Genomic DNA, 19,273 nt, shown 5'->3' on the forward strand with positions numbered 1-19,273 from the left:
TAGAGAATCCAACAAACAAACAGTGAACTCTAATGATTACTTTCTACACATTACTCTATTCATTGACTGCTGATCGGTCGCTCCAACACTGTATTTATCATTCAACAATTCAACATCATGTCAAAAGCAATCGGCAGCTATGATTGGCTGGCTGGGCGGCAAAGCATTACGGAAGCTGTTCATGTCACCGTAACTGAGAGGGAGGTTGAGAGGGATGGACCCTCAAATACAATGTTCCAATAAATGTTATTTTAATTAAGTCACTACTTCCCAGATTTTGTTTATTGCAGATGTTTTTTAGAATGTAAACCCCCCCCAAAAAAAGAGGGACCACCGTATATTGTTGCTTCCATCTTGAACCAGTGGACTGTATTTACCTTGACTCTCACTTCTTTCCTGAAGAGTTTGAGTGGCACCCCTGCAGAAGAGGAACTTGAGTACTATGAGATGCCTGTGGAATATGGGGTAGAGGTTTTTTTTTTGGCATGAAAATTTGGTTGGATTTGAAGTGAAAGGTACAGTCCACTAAGGCGTCCCCTGGCAGAACTGGCAGCCGATGCACCTGACAGATCCAGGACCTATTCACATCCCTGGAATTCAGGAAAGGGCAGATCGCCTCATCTCTAAGTTTAAGGGCAAACCGAACAAGCCCCCGAAGGTGAACGTCCGTGCATGGCTCTGCAGTGTGTAACCATTACAAATTCACCTAGAAGCTCTCAAGAGGTTCTCCAGCTGTGAGACTTCAAAAGTCTAACTTCCTTCTCTTGATCCGTTTTGTCTCTCTGGAGCCTAAGAAAAAGCCCTCCCAGTTCTTTCTAGAGCAGTGGCACTCGTCCCGCGGCCTCGCCGACTCCCCTGGCTCCCCACAGGACCCAAAGGTTAGAGGGATTTAAAGAGGTGCTCGGTCTAAGGGTGTCGGCGTCTACACGTGTACAAAGTTACACGGAGCATTTAGAAAGATTATTTTTGAATTCTCGTTTTTTCGTCACTTTGCAAATGAAGCAGAGCTGCTATTGACCAATGAGGTGTGTGTGTTTTGGTCATGTGATGTGGGAGTGAGTGGGGTCAATACAGTGTTTTAGACATGTTAGCTTTAACCGACAACTCACTATTAAACTAGATTGTTAAAAGATACTCCAAGTACAACAATTTTATTTATACAGTATACATAAAGTGTTTATTGTTATACATTTAAAAAAATATATGTAGTGCGACTTTGTAGTATTACTCCGTATGGCTTTATAGTTCACCAACGGTTTACCATATATTATCAGTTTGAGGTGACAAGTAAAACCAGATTTATACATAAGACTTATAGGGCGAACTGTAAATTAAATAATCTTTTGTGTGGGTTACCGTCCGAGATTTTGGTAAATTAAGTTCTGTGATTGATCCGTGTATGTTGGCTATAATTTTGTACTCATTGAAGGGGGTCTACAAGAATACTTTATTGTCTGATAACTACTGGAAGGGCTTCATTGTAATGGGATTAGCAGGGGTTCCGAGTGGTGACAGAAGCCTTTAGTGGTTGTATAGCGTAACTGCGATAGAAAAATCACAAATCTCTAAAGCGTTACAAGCTTTGATTACACATATATAGAATAAAATGTAAACGTTGACACCCTTAGGTCGGACTATGCCAAACGTATTGACGGGTTGATGAGGCTTCATGAATCAACTGTGTAGTGAAGACACTGTATCATGATACAGTGTTTGTTAGGCCACCAGATGGCACTCTCTAATCTACTTATTTAATGAAACCTGGCGTCATTTCCCAACTTAGAGTGACATCTAGTGGTCATTTAAAATAAGGCTGTATCATGATGCAGTGTCTTCACTGCTACAGCTGTTTCATGAGGCCTCATCGATCCATCACTATTTTTAAAACTACTTAAACAATATGAAGACAGCGATTGGACTTCCTTCATTAAAGGGCTGATCTCTCCACAGAAGCCGGCCGCCTCTCTGCATTCAGACGAGACGCTGCCCTTGTATGTTCTTAGTATTCAGGAGAGGGCTGAGCAACTTGCTTCTCAAATTGAGGGCAAGTCGGGCGGACCACAGGTGAAACACCCCCCCCCCCCCCGCTGCACGTGCACACTCAACTTATTGGTTTTATGCATGAGTTAACGCTTTGAGAAACATCAACAAAGTTGGACTTGCTACGTTCTCGCCCTAACGTTCTCCATTCACTTTTGGAGACCAAGAAAAAACCGTCTCGCTTCTTCATGGATCAGTGGCACCTGGCCAGAACCCAAAGCCCCCCCGAGTCCCCTTCGTCCTCGTCTTCTCACGCCGTGAGACAGGTAGACATTTTGGAAAGGAATGGAGTGACGCTTTTAATATCGTTTTTTTTTTGGGGATGAAATGATGATGAAGGTTGTCTAACCTGGTTGAAGCTCGGATGTTTAATCCTCAGTCATGCATGAAAACGTTCTTGTGTTCCATCCACTAGCATCCCCTCGTTTTTCCTCTCCTCTTCTTTTAATTCATCTCAATCTGTTTTTTTTTTTTTCCTACTTTCTTCTTTTTGTTTGTAGCAGTATATACGGTTGTACACTGTGGGAGTTAGCTCATTGGCTGAGCAGATAGCCAATCAGCTGCAGGCTCAGGAAGAGCCAAAGCCTCTGCTTGATAAAAAGGACTTGGTAAGCAAAGTGTTCCCGGAGTAGATCAGATCTTCTGAGAGGTTCGTGTCGCCAGTGTGTGTTGAACGTCATGTTGGCGTCTAGAGTTTGTTGGAGACGACTAGGTATTTTAATCTGGATGAAGTGTCACGATCTTTCAAACTTCTTTTCACCAATAAATTGGGGCATATTTTGACTCTTTTTTTTTTTTTTCCCGCTCCGGCTCCACAGGGCTCCCTCAGAAAGGAGTTCCCGGTCAACATCGGGGGCAGCGACGTCTGCTTCTTCTGTCAGAAGCGAGTGTACGTGATGGAGCGACTGAGCGCCGAGGGCAAGTTCTTCCACCGCAGCTGCTTCAAGTGCGACTACTGCTGCACCACGCTACGTCTCTCGTCCTACGCTTTCGACGTGGAAGGAGGTGAGAATTATAAAATAAAAAAGTCTGTCCTTGTCATTCAATAACAAACTGTTTTATCTAAATGTTTCCAGTGGAAACCAGAAGTAAGAAAGTCATTGTTATTAGTTTTAATCCTGCTATGAACGGGATGAAGTAGCATTTAAAAATGTTTCCATTAGCAAAGCTAGGTTATGTAAACAATGCTAATATGTAGGCTAATGCTTCTAAGCTAACATTAGTCGCTACGCTGTTGTAGTTCTATAGCAAATAAAACAGAAAATTAAGTTGTGGTTGTGTACTTAAATGATAAATCCAATTTTAAAAGTTTATAATTATCTATCCTGAAGTCAATTTGGTGTAAGTAAAAGCAAATGGTTTAATCTTCATTGAGTAAGGTTTAGCTATTCAGGAGCTAATGCTAGTTACTGCTAAACGCTTGTTTTATCTAGAATCTAGTGTTATTAGGGAAATTATTAGCAAAAATACTAGCAAACAGTAAAACTTTATACACGTTTTATTATTATATCACTTCGGTGTTGCCTAAAAAAATGTTTCTTTTTGAAGCACAACGTTTTTCGAAGTAACCAGATTAGGGTAATGTTGACATTTATAAGCTTTGCTTTCAGGAAAACACCCTTTGAAATAGAAAAACACTTCCAAGTTTGTTTTTTTGTACTTTTGCCAGACAGCTACAAGCAACAGAAAACATATTTTGGCATTATTTAAAAACTGATGAATTAAACATTTAAATGAAAAGGGGAATTCATTCTTGCATGCTATTAAATCATGGAAGAATATTCATATTGATTTTAGTTGATTTAAACTATGAATTCATATTTATAATGTTATTAAGTTAATAGTTAGCTCATGCCTCAGTCATTATATATAGTTATTATGTCCTGTAAGTATTGATTTAACACACTTTTCTTTCCAGGAAAGTTTTACTGTAAACCACATTTCTGCTACCGACTGTCTGGCTATGCCCAGAGGAAGAGACCTGCTCCTGAACCTGCTCCAATCCCAGTCAAGGTGCTTTTTCTCCACATTTTGATCTCCCGAAAAGTTCAATGTATAAGAGCACAGCAGCAGTTAAATAAAAAGTGGATTCTATTTCATCTCTCCAGGACAAACAGTCGCCCCAATCCCCGATAATGACGGTGGACACTCCGGGAAGACCAACGGCTCCTACAACCCCCACAGCTGAGCTCAGGCCCTCAGGTACCCCACTTTGCTCTGTTGCTGTGACCCCTCCTCCTCGCCCTCTGGCCCCGAGTTGGGGAAGCTCCCTTCGTTCCCTCTGCTGCACGCTCTCCTGGACCTGCCAGCATGTAGCGCATAACACCTTCAACACCCCACTCCTTTGTAGCTACTGCATCTACTTCCTCTGCTGTTTCTCCCTCAATGTTCTGTTCAACCTCTTCTAGCATGCTCCTCCTGTGTCCTGAACTGTGTACCTCTGTTTTGTGCATGTTTTTCTTCTGTTTGTCAATCAAATTTGAGTCAAAATTGCTAGTAAATGTTTCGTTCTTTTTCCTACAACTTTATTTTAATTAAACTTACATTTGTGTGAAACATCTGTCCAGCTGCTCTTTACTGTCTTCTCACTTTTAAACAGAACACAAAACTCAAATGGTTTAGTTACTTAGTAATGTTTAATGTTCCACCATGTCGCAACACCTGCTTCCAAATATACAATATTTATTTACATCCCCAATCACAAAAATGCCCCTTAAGCTCCTATTTTAGCTCCAGGAAAACAATCTAAAAATAAGTTTTTTTCATAGATATTGGTAAACAAATGATTGTTTTTAAATATCAATACTCTTAATGCATCTTTAAAATCTGTTTAGCTTTTGGGTATTCTCAAACAAATGTGTTTGTGGTATCCCTTGTGTTGTGTCTGGGTCAAGATTAACGACCTCCACCACTGCATATGTATTTATGGAAGGCCAGGGAGGTCGTTTTTGGGTCTTTGGGTCAACCTGACCCTGAGATAAGGCCTTGACCTTGATGGTTAAACAATAGAAAAAAAACTTGACTTGATTCATTTTGGTAAGATTATGGATACAACTTTCTTCCAGAGTAAATCTTAACTTGACAAAAGTTTATCGGAATTGTTTGAAAATAAAATGTGTAACGCTTGTGTTCAGGTACAAATAATAAATAAGAACTTCACCGTAAATTAATTAAATGTAATGTTTGTCAAATTCAATGTTCTATTATCCATTATGATTACAAGCAGTTTGTATTTTTATGATTTATATTCACTGTATTACATTACATTATTAGCCTTTCATCCTTATTCATTTGAAAAACTGCTCCAATTCTATAAAAAAGAAAGAGGTCAAACATTTCACTTCATGAATTCTTTCATCTGAATTTCAACATCAAACACCTCTTTATCCTTCGCCCACTCAGGTTTTCGCCGTTTTTGAATTGAATGTATCGTCTTTCTAAAACTTTTGACAGAAGAGTGTGTGTGTGTGTCATTGTAAGCTTCACCTTTCCCTTCCCTCCTGCTAGAGTGACTTACAACTCTGATGCTTGAATTAATCCCAGTGATCTTTCTTGACTCCTGCATCGCTTCAGCTTTGTTTTTCTCTGTGACGAGTGACATTCAACGCTCCTGACAACAGACGACTGAGACTTAACAATTTAGCAAAGCCTAAAGTAAACGTCCATCCATTTTCTTTGCACAAAAAGTGACTTTATACTTTAAAATACGAGTAGAAAAGGACATTTTTGCCAAGTTTAATGTTAATTGTCATTGTGTCATGTGTCTTTTTTAATTATATTTATCACAAAATGGTACTTTTCCAGTCCACAACCCATGATGAATTATAAACCGCTCATAAACAGACAAGTTAACCTTTAGTAACGTATAATAGGGTTGTCGAACTTAATCACACAAGCTGACAACATCTTTAAAAAAGGCTAAATTGTGGATTTAAGTGTTCGCATGTTGGAGAAGAAGTTCAAGGTGCTAATCAAACAAGTTTTTACTTCATGTCTACGTTGGTGTTATGAAGAACACATTTCCACCATGGAAGAAAAACTAGTTTTCAGACTTGAGTACCTTTGGATCCATCGAAAGATTTGCCTGATACTCAGTCATGTATGTGCTCTGCTCTGCCCCCCCCCCCCCTCCCTGACGACCACCACATCCACAACAACAGTACCAGAAGTCAATGGGATCCAAGAACCGAGTCTGGCGAAGAGACTGCGTGGGACTCCGGAGCGTATCGAACTGGAAAACTACCGCTTGTCCCTGCAGAAGGAGGAGGAGCTGGAGGAGGTGCCGGAGGAGACGCTGGCTGAACACAACCTCAGCAGTGTGCTGGATAAGGGCACAGAAGAAGACCTCGGCTCCAGGTACTTAAAAGAGAAAAATTTGATTCAAAGACTTTTCTTTTAAAGATGTTGTAGGCAGTTCTTCTTCCTGAGGGGCCACATTTTATACAGTGGCTGTTGTGAGGGATCATCTAGCAATTTCCCTGAATTTTGTTTATATCCACTTAAATCTTTTTGAGTGACAATAAATACAAAAATGTCAAAAGCAGAAATCAAATGTTCTAATAACCATATAGTTAGAGACTAGTAATCAATGATAAAAATAAAAGTGTACATTTCTCAGTTTCTACATGATTTGATCTGGTGAGATTTAAAATAGGACAGACAATCCTGACTTTTTTTCAAAGAATTCACTTCATCATGACATCCTCTCTTCCGATTAAATGGAGTATGTAGTATTTAAGTATGTGTGACGGCAGTACTCAAGATCTAACCAATCATGACTCGTGGAATAACTATTGAAAGACGATAAACGCTAATTCCTTCTAATCATTTTGTCTCACAGTAGTTCTGAGTCGGACATGGATGAAGAGGATGAGCAGGAGGATCAGGACCAGGACCAGGACCACGACGACGACCAGCATCCCGGCAGTCCTTCAGATCTGGGCGGCGTTCCCTGGAAGGAAGCGGTGGAACTCCACGCCAAACTGAGGGGCGACCAGAGCGACGACGAGGGTCTGGTTGATGCTGTCAGCAGAGACGGAGAGGTGGATGATGATGATGATGAAGAGGAGGAGGACGACGACGAAGATGATGAGTCCAGTGACGGTAGGTTTTTCCATAGAGTTGAATCTGTGTTCCATGTGAAACCTTTCTCCATAACGTCCTCACTCCATGTCTACCTGTAATATTTGTCACTTGTCTGTCAAATTGTTTCACGTTTGTCTGGGCTGATGTCTCCCCCTGCTGGCAGAGGGTGACTACTGCCCTTGGGACAGAGAGCTCCAGTCAGGCCTCTGGCTTGAGAAGTTGTTGACCGATGAAGAGGATGTTGGTACATTTAAAGGTTTGCTGCTGACCTGCCTGTGTTTGCAGTGATATTCTTTTCAGTGTGAAGATTGATCTCAGCTGGTTTGGTTCTGCTTCCCTGAGGCGTTTTTGTTGCAGTGTTTGGTTCGGCCTCAGCCACACGACCGTGTTGTCATTTCTGAAGCGTTTGTTTAGTGTTGTGGACTCAACAGCTTTGCTGGCATAACTTTTAAAACCTATAGAAGTATATCAGTGCCATCAGACAAATGTTGGATGTTGAATTGAACATTTCAAATGTTGAAACTCTTGTTTGTTATTAAGCATTGAATTTAATCATTGAATTTACAAATGTCTATATTAAAAGCTTTTATTGTTTTTTAATTAATGATTTATGCCACATTTTCTCAAGTAGATTTGTTTTAAGCTTCAAAAAAGTAACTCTGTTCTCTTTGTATTGTTTAGTGGCACTATTATACTAACGTCTTTAAAAGGCTGGGAATTTAAAATGTTTTATTTGATTTATTGGAATTTCAAATGTATATATTTTGGGAAATAATTTTTAAATTGATTTATTCTATTACCAGAAATAGAATAAATTATTTAATTAAACTATTCAATAAAAACAAATTCAATCTTTCAATTAGGAGTGTGAAGAATATAATGACTTTATCGATTCTGTATTGATCATTATTACGATTCTTTAAAGTTTTTATTATATGAATTTATTTGCTGTCTTTCAAATCCCATTTTATTTGTATCATAGATCCCTTTTGGTTTATTTATAGAGAATATAATTTCGAGATTATTGAATTGAATTGAATTTCAATTGAAAAGTTAATGAATTCAATTTTTGAAAAAAAGAATTCAATGCTTGATAAACATTTTCATCAATATTCTGATGACCCTGATATATATCTGATCTTCTTCTATGTTCGAGTCTTTAAACTTTAATAATAATATTAAACTTGTAACTTTTATTTAAGATTTTAAATCTGCAAACCATACTCACGGCAGTTCTGTTTATATAACAAAACAAGAAAAGCTGTGTATTCGTGCAACATCTTCCAATTATTTTTGATTCCCAGCGTTGCCCATAGTTGTGAGTCCCTCCTTCAGAAGGCATCAATTTCCGCGGATGCATCGTTTCTGTCTGTGGGCGAAGATTAGAAGTGACAACATGGGAGTGTGGCACCTTCAAACCTGCTGTTTTTGATGCAGCCTTCAAATACTAATCTCATAAAAGCAGTAGATTTTTGTTTTCCTCCTCCAGGCGCGGCTGTAATGATTTGTGACTTGAGTGGCAGATTTATGCTCTTCTTCATCAAAGGGACATTTATTTATTTTCTATTTTTCCAACTTTGTATCTTTGAAACTCACTTTTATGTTTTCGCTGTCTAATCTCACGCATGCAGCCGCTTTTTTTTTCTTTTTTCTGGTCTATCAGAAGATTGTTTTTCGTTGTTTGTGCAATAGTCTAAACTGACTGACTCTGCTTTTCTCTCTCTTTCATATTTGTCCTGATCTCCCCTCCTGTCCTGTTTTTCCTCTACTTCGCTTCTTCTCTCTGCTCGCATCGCTCTCCAAAAACACTCGCCGGCGCCCACGTTTAGTCCGGAACCTGCAGATCCGACAAGCGCTGCAGCCTCTGGACCCAGAGGCCATGCCGGGTCTGACCGGGAAACACGTGGACTCTGAGACAGACAAGAGTGGCCAGCAGGCCTTAGACTCCCAACCCTTTGACCTCACTCAGCCTCCCTCCACAGGTAACCCCAGCATGAGCAGCTGAGGGAATGGAAATGAAGAAACGCAGAAACATTGCACTTAAATTAAATCACAACAACAACATTTATTTGTGTTTAATATCTGTGACACAGCAGGTATTGTATTTTTACTTCAATTAAAGGAAAAAAAACACCTTTTTTGATGTAAATAATACATGTAATAATCAATAATCGTGTTAAACTTATTAGTTTCAGCTTTTTGATTCATGACTATTAATAAATTAAATAGTCATTGATAAAACAAACTGGTAGATAAAAGTATTTCTTATTTTTCTTATAATTAAGTTCAGTGTATGGTCCTTTGTATGAGGGAAAAAAATAATAAATATATATATATATATATTATATATATATTTAATTCAAATCTAATAATAAGTAAACATTAAAAACCAAAAATAAATAAATATAATAAACAAAAATAAATTAACAGTGAATATATTTATCAGCTATTCTGGCACAGTTAAAAATCTAGTATTTAAATTGTATTTATTTATTAATCGAATAAATTCAATATACCAGCACTTAAAATGAAACGAAAGTGATTCTCGATGAAAATTAGGGATAGATATTAAGGGAAAAAGGTTCAAATAATGCAAAAAATAGTTATTTCTTGCATTCATCTTTTTCATTCATTTTATTTATTTATTTTTCTGTAATAAGTGCTACATTCTAAACATTCGCTTACTTTAATACGTGTATTTTGCAGCAATTCTGAATATTTATAACCAATAACAAAAGCAAACTAACTATAGTTGTCCCGATATGAAGGTATATATTCAAGTATGTTCCCATGTGTTTTACTGCATCAAAACAAAACGGTTATTAAAATGTATTTGGTTACCTATGGAAAAGAAAACATGCTGATCATACATTAATCATAGAAGATAGTAGAGTTTATAAGAAAACTTTTGTTTATTCATTATTTTTATGACTTTATTAAGTTATAAGACTCACCGTTGCAGATTAAGGCTGTTGTAAAGTTTCAAGTGATGACATACAAGTGCAGTGTGATGCAGGGTTTCACAGTCGTGCTCATGTGGCGGAGCCAACAGAACTAACCCACCTGTTGTTCCTCATCATGTCTGACATTATATCATTTTCCTAATATCCCCCCCGCTCCCCTCCGGAATGTCTAATTTTGTGTTCAATCTTTTAATTTGTCATTTACAGTCGCTGTTGGTCCTCTGGGGTGAAACTCTTCCCCCACATCCCTGTGTCTCCAAAAAAAAAAAACTCCTTTGATTTACTCCTGCTTTGTTCTTTTTGTGTTTCTCCATGTTCTTTCTCCCCATGTGTCTAATTACTGTTATTTTCCCGACCATCCATCCATGGTTGTTGTGTATCTTCCGGTCTGAGTGTAGCCCCTGCCCGCACATCCGCCCGACACCAAGCAGTGCGAGTCTGGTTGGAGTCAATGTCTGGAGGTAGCACTAGACTTTAAAAAGGGATCATGACATCCTGTATCAAGACTAAAATCTCTTTCTCGGAGCATGCCCCGAACACACTGGGAGACCCGTGGACTCACCCGCATGCATGTTGCCTCACCCACCCACTCTTAGGGTGTTGTATTTTTGCAACCCAACCTCTCACTCGTTCCATTTCTTTTCTTCTTCTTCGGAAATGGATGTTCTCTCTTGAGCCTTTGCCCACATCTTCAGATTTCTTTGTTAAACTCCGAGACCTTTTTGAATTTTCTTGTTAACACGTCTCTTTATGAGACTCTCACCTGCACAAAGATCTGATGCTTTTATCAAGCAGGACGATCAAATGAGGGATCTCCACTTTATTCTGATCTGCAGGGAGCACGAGCACAGCAGCGCGTTCTGGGATAAAAGTATTACTTCTGCTTCCACGTCCTGCCAGACTATTCATGCATTTTCGATTCTAATAAAATATGTCAATACTGTTGTAGCCTTTAATGCTATTTATTCTACAGCCTGCTTTTGCTTGATTGTAACAAAAAGTAACTGCATGTATCCTTTTTTTTCTAATACTACTCTGTGTATTTATGTTTATATATCCATATCCAAATATCCATAATGCTTAAATATCCAAGTGTATATTTTAACCTGAAGAAAAGATTTATTGACCCCTGATGTACCTATCTTTTATAACTATTCCAAATTAAAAATAAATAACTGCGTTAACCAAATTATTATCAGTAATCTTTTTTTAATATTTTGTAGTTGTATTTACAATTACTGCTGCTCATTGCCAGTGTCAGAAAAATAAGATGTTTATAGTAACTATTTATTCTAAACCAAATTCTTACAGCTAAAGCAGCACTACGTAACATTTTAATAGGAAAGTGTCTCAATCCTTGACCAGGTCCGGACTCAACCGCTTAACGCTGACGAATGGGTCAGAGACGGAAATTGCATTAATTTAAAGACATGTTTGAATTATTACGAGAAAGAGAAAACGGCCCCCGAAAAAAAAAAGTCTTCCTACAATTTAAAACATGTTTTGATGCAGTTGCACTTCTCTAACAATAGAGGGAGCTATAAACTAAATCTTACATTGCTTTAAAATACAATTTTTTTAGCGGACATTTGAGATTTTTTAACATGAAACTTTTTTTTTTAATGAATGCATAGAAACATATAAATGTGTATATGAAAGCTCAAAAACACATTTTAAAAATTCTTCAAATATAAACCTAACATCTAAATATCTTATGTATATCAATCCCTTCTTTTTCACTGAGAAACAAAAACAATTATATTAATGCCTTTGAATAGATTTCTCTGTGGCTTCCATATATTTGTTTTGCTATTTATTCTTCTCTTTTCTTTAGTTTTTTTGGTCTCTTTTAATAATAATTCTTCACTTTGCCAGATCCGTGTGAGGATGAGGAGCTGGAGGCGGAAGCAGAAGGCCCAGACGTGGAACCTGGAACAGAAATGGATCAGGGTAAGAAATCTGACTCGACAAATACATTTTGTAAAGCTCTGCTGCTGTACAGGTTTTCTCAGGAGGTTCACTTATTTGATCTTTTTATTTTCCAGATGACATCCCGTCAGACGCCGAAGCTGAAGCTCGTCTGCATCAGTCTGGGTTCACTGAAGTTCTGCCGGAGGAAGAGAAGGAGTGTGAAAGTTTGGATCTGGCTTCAAGTGTTGGTACGTGTCACGCATCATCGCTGATCTATATTTATCTTGGAAAGACAACAGAGTGATATTTGTTGTTCGTTTAGATCATTCTAGTGTTGGCCCGGAGCCTGAGGAGGAGGAGGAGGAGGAGGAGGAGGAGGTGGTTTCTGCTGCCGGAGATCCTGAAGTAAAGGTCAGAATGCTAAATAATCATGGTTGTTTCTGTGGAAGTATATCAGTGGCGTCAGAGTATTGAACGGGTGAATTTCTCATTTCAAATTGTGAAACTTTGATAGTTAAAGAAATTATTAAATTATTATTATGAGTTATGAATTAATAATCAACAAGATAAATCGTTTCTATATTCAAAGGTTGAATCTGCTTTTATTGAACGCTTGAATTCAATAAATGTATTAATTCAAATATTTTTTTAATTCAAAAGTTCAACAATTTTTAAAATTAATGCAACGCTTTTACCACTAACTCAAAAATAGGTTTTATAAATGTATCACTTTTTATGGACTTTAAATTAAAATATGAATATGTTGATACTATTTTAACAACATTTAAATTTTAAAAGGCTACGAATTAAGTATTCAATTCAGAATATGCAATCGAATTAATTGGAATATATATTTAGATTAAATATCAAACCTTTGTATAAAAACGGTTTAAAAATATATTTTTTTAAATGTTTGTGTTGTGTTGTTTTAAATCCATTATTTAAAAAACAATGTAGAAATTATTGAATTTTTGAACATTCTAATTAAAAAATTGTAAAATTCAACAAAATTCTTTCTGATAGCACAGATACACTTCCATATGCTTCAGCCATTGACTGCTTAACAACACAATTTATTAACATGTGTTCTTTGTTTTTTTTTTACACAGTCGCCTTACTCTTCTCCTTATCTGAGGCAACATCCTGGTGGTTTCTTCTCAGAACCAACGCTTTCAAACGAAACAAAGCCACTGTCTCCGCTTGCCAAGAGTCCGTTGTGCCCTTCACCTCTTCCCTCCCCCTCATCCTCTAATCCTTTTGCCAAAGCACCTTCTCCTACGACTGGATCCCCGGCGAAGTCTCCCATCGGTTCACCAATCAAACCACCACAAGGGTCGCCCCTCATATCTCCTGTGAACTCCCCGATTATATCCCCAATCTGCTCCCAGCCCACATCTCTTCCAGAGACCTACACACCCAAATCTCCAGTTTACCCCAATCGCTCCATTTGCCCTTTAACCGGCAACCCCCTGTCCCCGATCTGTGCCCAGCCGTTGACCTGCCGCGAGGTGCCATCTTCACCTCTGACCTCGGACTCCCCCGTCAGGAACCCTCCAGTGCCGGGGGTCACCTCGACACCCCTGACCAAGATGGACAGCGACTCGTCACTGCTGGACGACTCCACCTCGGAGGAGACGAAGAAGGCCGACATCATCGAGGAGTTCTGGTTAAAAAGTGCCGAGATCAGAAAAAGCCTCGGCCTGACTCCGTTGGAACGCAGCAGCAAGACTTTAGAGAAAAGCGTCGACAAAACTCCTGATCCGACTCCGCCCAAGAAACCATCCCTTATCGCGACGGAGGAGCAGAAGCCCACGTTCACCGGCCGAGCCGTGATCCGAAGGCTCAACATCACCTTGGAGGGTCAAGTCATTACCCCCATAGTCCCTCTGGAGACTAAGAGTAATGGTCCAGATAAGAGGGAGCTCAGCAGCAGCTCTTGTTTGGGTTTGAACGGCAGCCTGGTCACGAACAAAACTACAAACAGCGATGGCTACAAAACCTCTGACTCGGCCATGCTCACGCCGCCCTCCAGTCCACCCCCGCCCGTGCCTTCCAACCAGTCTCCCGCCGTGCTCCGACAGAAGAGACACCAGGTGCCCTGGACCAATGGGATCGAAAAACCTTGCAAGGAAGCCAAAGAACCGACGAAACCTAAAACGCCGATACCTTCTCCTCGGACACAGCTGAGCCCGATGTCGCCCCCTAAACCCGCACCCAGGAAAGTCTCCTCACCGCAGCATGACACGCCTCCCGTCGTCGTCGTCATGAGGGAGAAGAAGAAGCGGCCGGAAGTGGCGAGGAAGTCCTTTGTGGAGACGGTGGAGGAGATTCCGTTTGCGGACGACGTGGAGGAGGGCTTCGACGAACGGACGCCAGAATCCAGTATGAACAAGTACTACACGCCCCCGACCAGCAGGCCCAAGAAGGAGAAACCTCCTTTCCATTTGGCTTTAGCCATGGAAAATGGGAAACCAAACATCCCCGACAGCACGGTCGCCAAAAACCAGAGAGCGACCCATTTCTCTCCAGAGGCAAAAGAAATCGCAGAGGAGAGGATGAGGGCCAGAGAGAAGTCCATCAAGAGTCAGGCTCTGAAAGAAGCCATGGCCAAGCAGCTCAGCAAAATGAAAGAATCAGAGGTAGACAAGGGGGCTTCGCCTCAAGTGGCCTCGAGTGTCACCCCTGAAGTCTCTGGGAAGAGCAAGAACTCCGTCAGATCCCCAAAGACGTCTGCGGTAAAGTCGCTGGAGTCAAAGAAAGAGACGCTTCCTGAGCGATTCTTCAGCAGCAACAAGAGTCTGGACAGCTCGGTGGCTTCGTCCGACGGCTCCTCTTCTGGCAAGAGCAAAAAACGGAGCTCGCTCTTCTCCCCGCGGAAGAACAAAAAGGAGAAGAAGGCCAAGAACGGCAGCAGGCTCTCGGGCTCTGAAGAGACTCCACCCAAACACAAGTCTTTGTGGAAGGCCGTCTTCTCGGGGTACAAGAAGGACAAGAAAAAGAAGGAGGACAAGTCTTGTCCCAGCACTCCTTCATCCAGCTCCACCACTCAGGATTCTGGGAAGAAGAGATTATCGCCTCTCGGAAAATCAGGTGAATTTTTCAGAGCGGTGGGAATAAAAACAAAGGACATAAAAACATATCGTATCACGTATCACAATGCAGGGGCAACGATACAATATACTGTTGCAACAACATTATATTTGTAGTATTCACTGAGTACTTGACTGAATTTACAGACCACATGACTCTTGACGAAGTCCTAACTGTTCTCATTGATTTTGAAACCAAAACATGTCGAAACATCATCTTTAAAAACTGCTAGAGTCAACTGTATCCTCATGTCCTCAGTCATCACTGGGATTTCGCTGGATTATCTTGTTAACGAAATGATTGCTGCCATCTAGCAGCTAGAATTTGGTTGCAGCAAAAAAATAATAATAAATGCTGCAAATAGTTGCAATTTAATTGTATATACATTTAAAAATATATATAAACCATGAAGTAAATAAATAACTTATACAATGCTGTTGAATATCAATGAGGTATTGTTAAAAAATAATAATTTTGCAGTGTATAATTGTATGGTTATTTTTTTCCCCCGTGGTTCTCATGTATCATTTTAACGTTTCAGACTTGAAGTCGCGCAGAAACCTCAGCTTCTCTGAAGACTCCGACTTGTCATGCGATGATGTTCTGGAGAGATCGTCCCAGAGGTCGAAGGCAGACGTAAGTCGTGATTCTTCTGAGAATGCACTTGGATATTTACCGTGAAGTACCTGAACTAATCTCGACAGTATCTGTGAAACCCTAATGAAATGTGTGCTAATTTTCATTTTCACTTATTTACGTGATTAAGTAACAATAATGCTCTTATTATTCCCCCTGAATACACATTCTATTGATTATGTTGAACACAATATACATAAATACAAAACAAGCTAAAAACAAGATCCTGCATCTGCAATGAGATTAAAAAAAAAAGGCTTTTCTCCAAACCGCCTGAGAACTGTGAAATAATTACATAAAAAACGAGGGAAACTAAAAGCGGTTTCATTAATTACTGTTTAAATTCTCCAAGTGATTCAAAATTTGCACTTTGAGTTTGTTAAAGCGGACAATTTAACACACACAGATTTCAATGCCAAATCAAAGCAACCTCCAGGCACGGATTCAAGTTTTGCATTTTCATTCTGTTGAATATAAATGGAGTGAAATAAGTTCATGAGGCCTGGTTATGACAGCAATAAGACAGCATATCAAAGAACTTAAAACATGAGCATCCTCATAGAGCAGGATGGAAGTGAGGTCATGGAGCTGGAAGTCCGGCATTGTGTTGCTAAACTTGATGTTTGCTATGAAGACTTTTAGCATTTAGCTTCCCTAGCATGCTTGCATCTTTTTTGACTTTATGTACATGGCATAACCTTTTGTTCAGTTTTGTTTGAACATACTTTATAACTGTACTTCATGTTTATATTGTAAGAGAAATTAGGAAAAAATGTTATCCATAATCAGGTTGTTGTTTGCTGTCGACCCAGGAGCTCAAGAAGCTTCCATCTTGAAAATGAATTTCAAACACAACTAAAATGAAGTTTCTCGTAGCAAGCTAAAGACAATCGACTGCAAACCTTTGTCTGTGGACTCCATTTCTCACAGGCATTTAATTATACTTTCTCAAGAAACCAACATATACCTGTTATTCCCCATTTAAAAAAAAATCAAGTTTCCTCTTCTATTAAACATGCATTTCCAGAAAATGAATACATTTTATTATCTAATTTAATGTTGTTTTACATATATTCACATTATCGAATTGTCAATTAATCAAAACGGATTCATAATTATATTTTTTTCAAGTTATAATTACAATGCAAAAATATAATTTATCAGTCAGGCTGTTTTCTTGAATATATATATTATTATACATTAAATGCAGTTTCAATGTGATGTTTGTTGTCATGACAACTACATTTTTATTGTTCCTGGTTTGCACTCAATATCCCTTCTTACATTTCTCACAGGTGCCATCTTCTGACACCCCATTATCAAAACACACTAATGATTTAAATGTTTCAGTCGCTCTCCAACCATCTTTGAAATCTTTCAGGTCTTGAACTTCAAAAAAAAAACCTGTGACTCATCCCGACCTGATAAAATGTACATTCATGTCAGAGAGCAAACACTCTCCATCGACCCAGTCCCTCCCCACTTGCATCACAGATGGTTTGCTAGCCTGTTAATCAAAGAAACCTTCTTATCACTTTCTCCTGCCCCCAGCTGCACACGGACATCTTTGACCTAGTGTCAGGAATGCAGAAGGAAGCGATTAAAGAGGAGACGCTGGAGAAAGACAGGAAGAGAGGGTTCAAGGAGAGAAAGGAAGTGAAAGAGAGGCGTAAAGTGAGAGCACGAGCAAATGAGGTTGAAGGAGATAAGGATAAAGACGAGGAGGAGGTATTCCGTGGCGAGGTGGTTCGATTGTTTTGAATTTCAAACAAACATTAAATCAAAGTGGATTTGGACGGCGGAATATTAATAGCCGCATGTTCTCACAGCATGGCTGGCTATTTGATTTATTCCCTTTCATAGAACTATACCCAATGATACAAACCAATTGGAAAAGACGGCGCTGATTCATTGTCCATTTAAAATGTTAAAAAGGATTTTGTTGGCACAGTGGAAATTAAACACTGTGTCGAGGAATTATTTATTTAACTAGACACGTTTTCATTTAAATATCTAAAGCTGAAATTCAAAATGAATCGTTCTGACTTCCCTGTGTTTGTTGGTTTAGTTGCAGTTGAGAGCCAGAGGCATTAAAATAATTTACTTCTGTGAATGCTCTGACAGAGTCGTACGTCCTCCTGCTAGTCATTTGTTTTTTAAATCAGATGGAGAATGATTAAAAAATACACAATTAAAAAGTAGTTTGATACAGGAATGTCTAACTGATCTTCCAGCTCGTATCTGAGGTTACAAACATTTAGTTTTTAAACTATTTATTACATTTCAAGTTGGATAATTGAATAATAGTAAGGATGATTCATGAAACAATAATAATAAGCTAATGCTTAAACAACTGCTAATGCTAAAATAACTTCTACTGCTAATATGATTGGTTATGCTAAAATAACTTCTACTGTTAATATGACTGCTTATGCCTAAGAAACTACTTATGCTAAAACGACTGCTACTGCTAATACGACTGCTAATGCTAAAATAACTTCTACTGCTGATATGACTGCTTATGCTAAAGAAAATGCTAATGCTTAAAGAACTGCTAATGCTAAAATAACTTCTACTGCTGATATGACTGCTTATGCTAAAGAAAATGCTAATGCTTAAAGAACTGCTAATGCTAAAATAACTTCTACTGCTGATATGACTGCTTATGCTAAAGAAAATGCTAATGCTTAAAGAACTGCTAATGCTAAAATAACTTCTACTGCTGATATGACTGCTTATGCTAAAGAAACTGCTAATGCTTAAAGAACTGCTAATGCTAAAATAACTTCTACTGCTGATATGACTGCTTATGCTAAAGAAAATGCTGATGCTTAAAGAACTGCTAATGCTAAAATAACTTCTACTGCTAATATGACTGCTTATGCTAAAATAACGTCTACTGCTAATATGACTGCTTATGCTAAAGAAACTGCTAATGCTAAAACGACTGCTACTGCTAACAATTTTGCTTTTGCTTAATCAACTGCCAATACAAATTCCTATGGTTAAACAACTGCTACAGATAAAACAAATGCTACTGTTAAAATATGTTAAGCTACTTGTAATTCTACTTCTATTCCTAATATTAATAGAAATAATAATGACACCACTCTAACTAACAATAGTGATTATCAATTTTTTTCAACATCTACTTTCTGATACTCTTTTTTTTAACCTGATTTCACGTTTCACAAATATTACTGAATAGTTCAACTGTTCTTGAGAGAAACATGTTTATTAAGTAATTTACTCTTCATAAATCACAAATATCAGCTCACCTGTTACAAGTGTTATTAGGGACTCATAATATAAGTAACAGGCTAAAATAAAATATTTAAAAGAGCATTCACATGTGGTTGATTTCAACATGCCGACCTGGTCATAATTGAAAGTATAGAACAAGCTTTAGTGTGTGTTGAGGCTGATTAGAGCCTTCTGTGATCCTCTACTAGTGACCCAGGTTCCAATGTTCCTAGTTTTGCAGTCTATTTATCTAATAATTTTACTAATATTTCTGTGTATTTGTTTATTGTGGGGGTATTAACTTG

The 19,273-nt window shown here is 38.6% G+C and overlaps 1 protein-coding gene across 5 annotated transcripts in view; it reads left to right on the forward strand.

Moving 5' to 3' along the window:
• The window catches only part of mical3a (microtubule associated monooxygenase, calponin and LIM domain containing 3a), a 75,217-nt gene that overhangs the window by 36,982 nt on the left and 18,962 nt on the right, over positions 1-19,273 (forward strand). For 2 of the 5 annotated variants that reach the window (XM_087796883.1, XM_087796884.1), the window contains exons 17-29: positions 2,859-3,045; positions 3,959-4,053; positions 4,149-4,242; positions 6,201-6,396; positions 6,881-7,143; positions 7,289-7,381; positions 8,955-9,107; positions 11,964-12,038; positions 12,134-12,247; positions 12,322-12,410; positions 13,109-15,089; positions 15,631-15,725; positions 17,277-17,453. In XM_087796883.1, coding sequence (XP_087653009.1) covers positions 2,859-3,045; positions 3,959-4,053; positions 4,149-4,242; positions 6,201-6,396; positions 6,881-7,143; positions 7,289-7,381; positions 8,955-9,107; positions 11,964-12,038; positions 12,134-12,247; positions 12,322-12,410; positions 13,109-15,089; positions 15,631-15,725; positions 17,277-17,453 — 3,612 coding nt within the window. Of the gene's footprint in view, positions 1-402; positions 466-544; positions 659-788; positions 879-1,950; positions 2,065-2,201; positions 2,307-2,540; positions 2,649-2,858; positions 3,046-3,958; positions 4,054-4,148; positions 4,243-6,200; positions 6,397-6,880; positions 7,144-7,288; positions 7,382-8,954; positions 9,108-11,963; positions 12,039-12,133; positions 12,248-12,321; positions 12,411-13,108; positions 15,090-15,630; positions 15,726-17,276; positions 17,454-19,273 lie in introns of all 5 variants that reach the window. The other 3 variants (XM_087796881.1, XM_087796882.1, XM_087796885.1) reach the window with 3 other exon arrangements.

Source organism: Callionymus lyra, chromosome 8 (assembly GCF_982586985.1).
Source record: "Callionymus lyra chromosome 8, fCalLyr1.hap1.1, whole genome shotgun sequence".
Classification (NCBI taxonomy): Eukaryota; Metazoa; Chordata; class Actinopteri; order Syngnathiformes; family Callionymidae; genus Callionymus; species Callionymus lyra.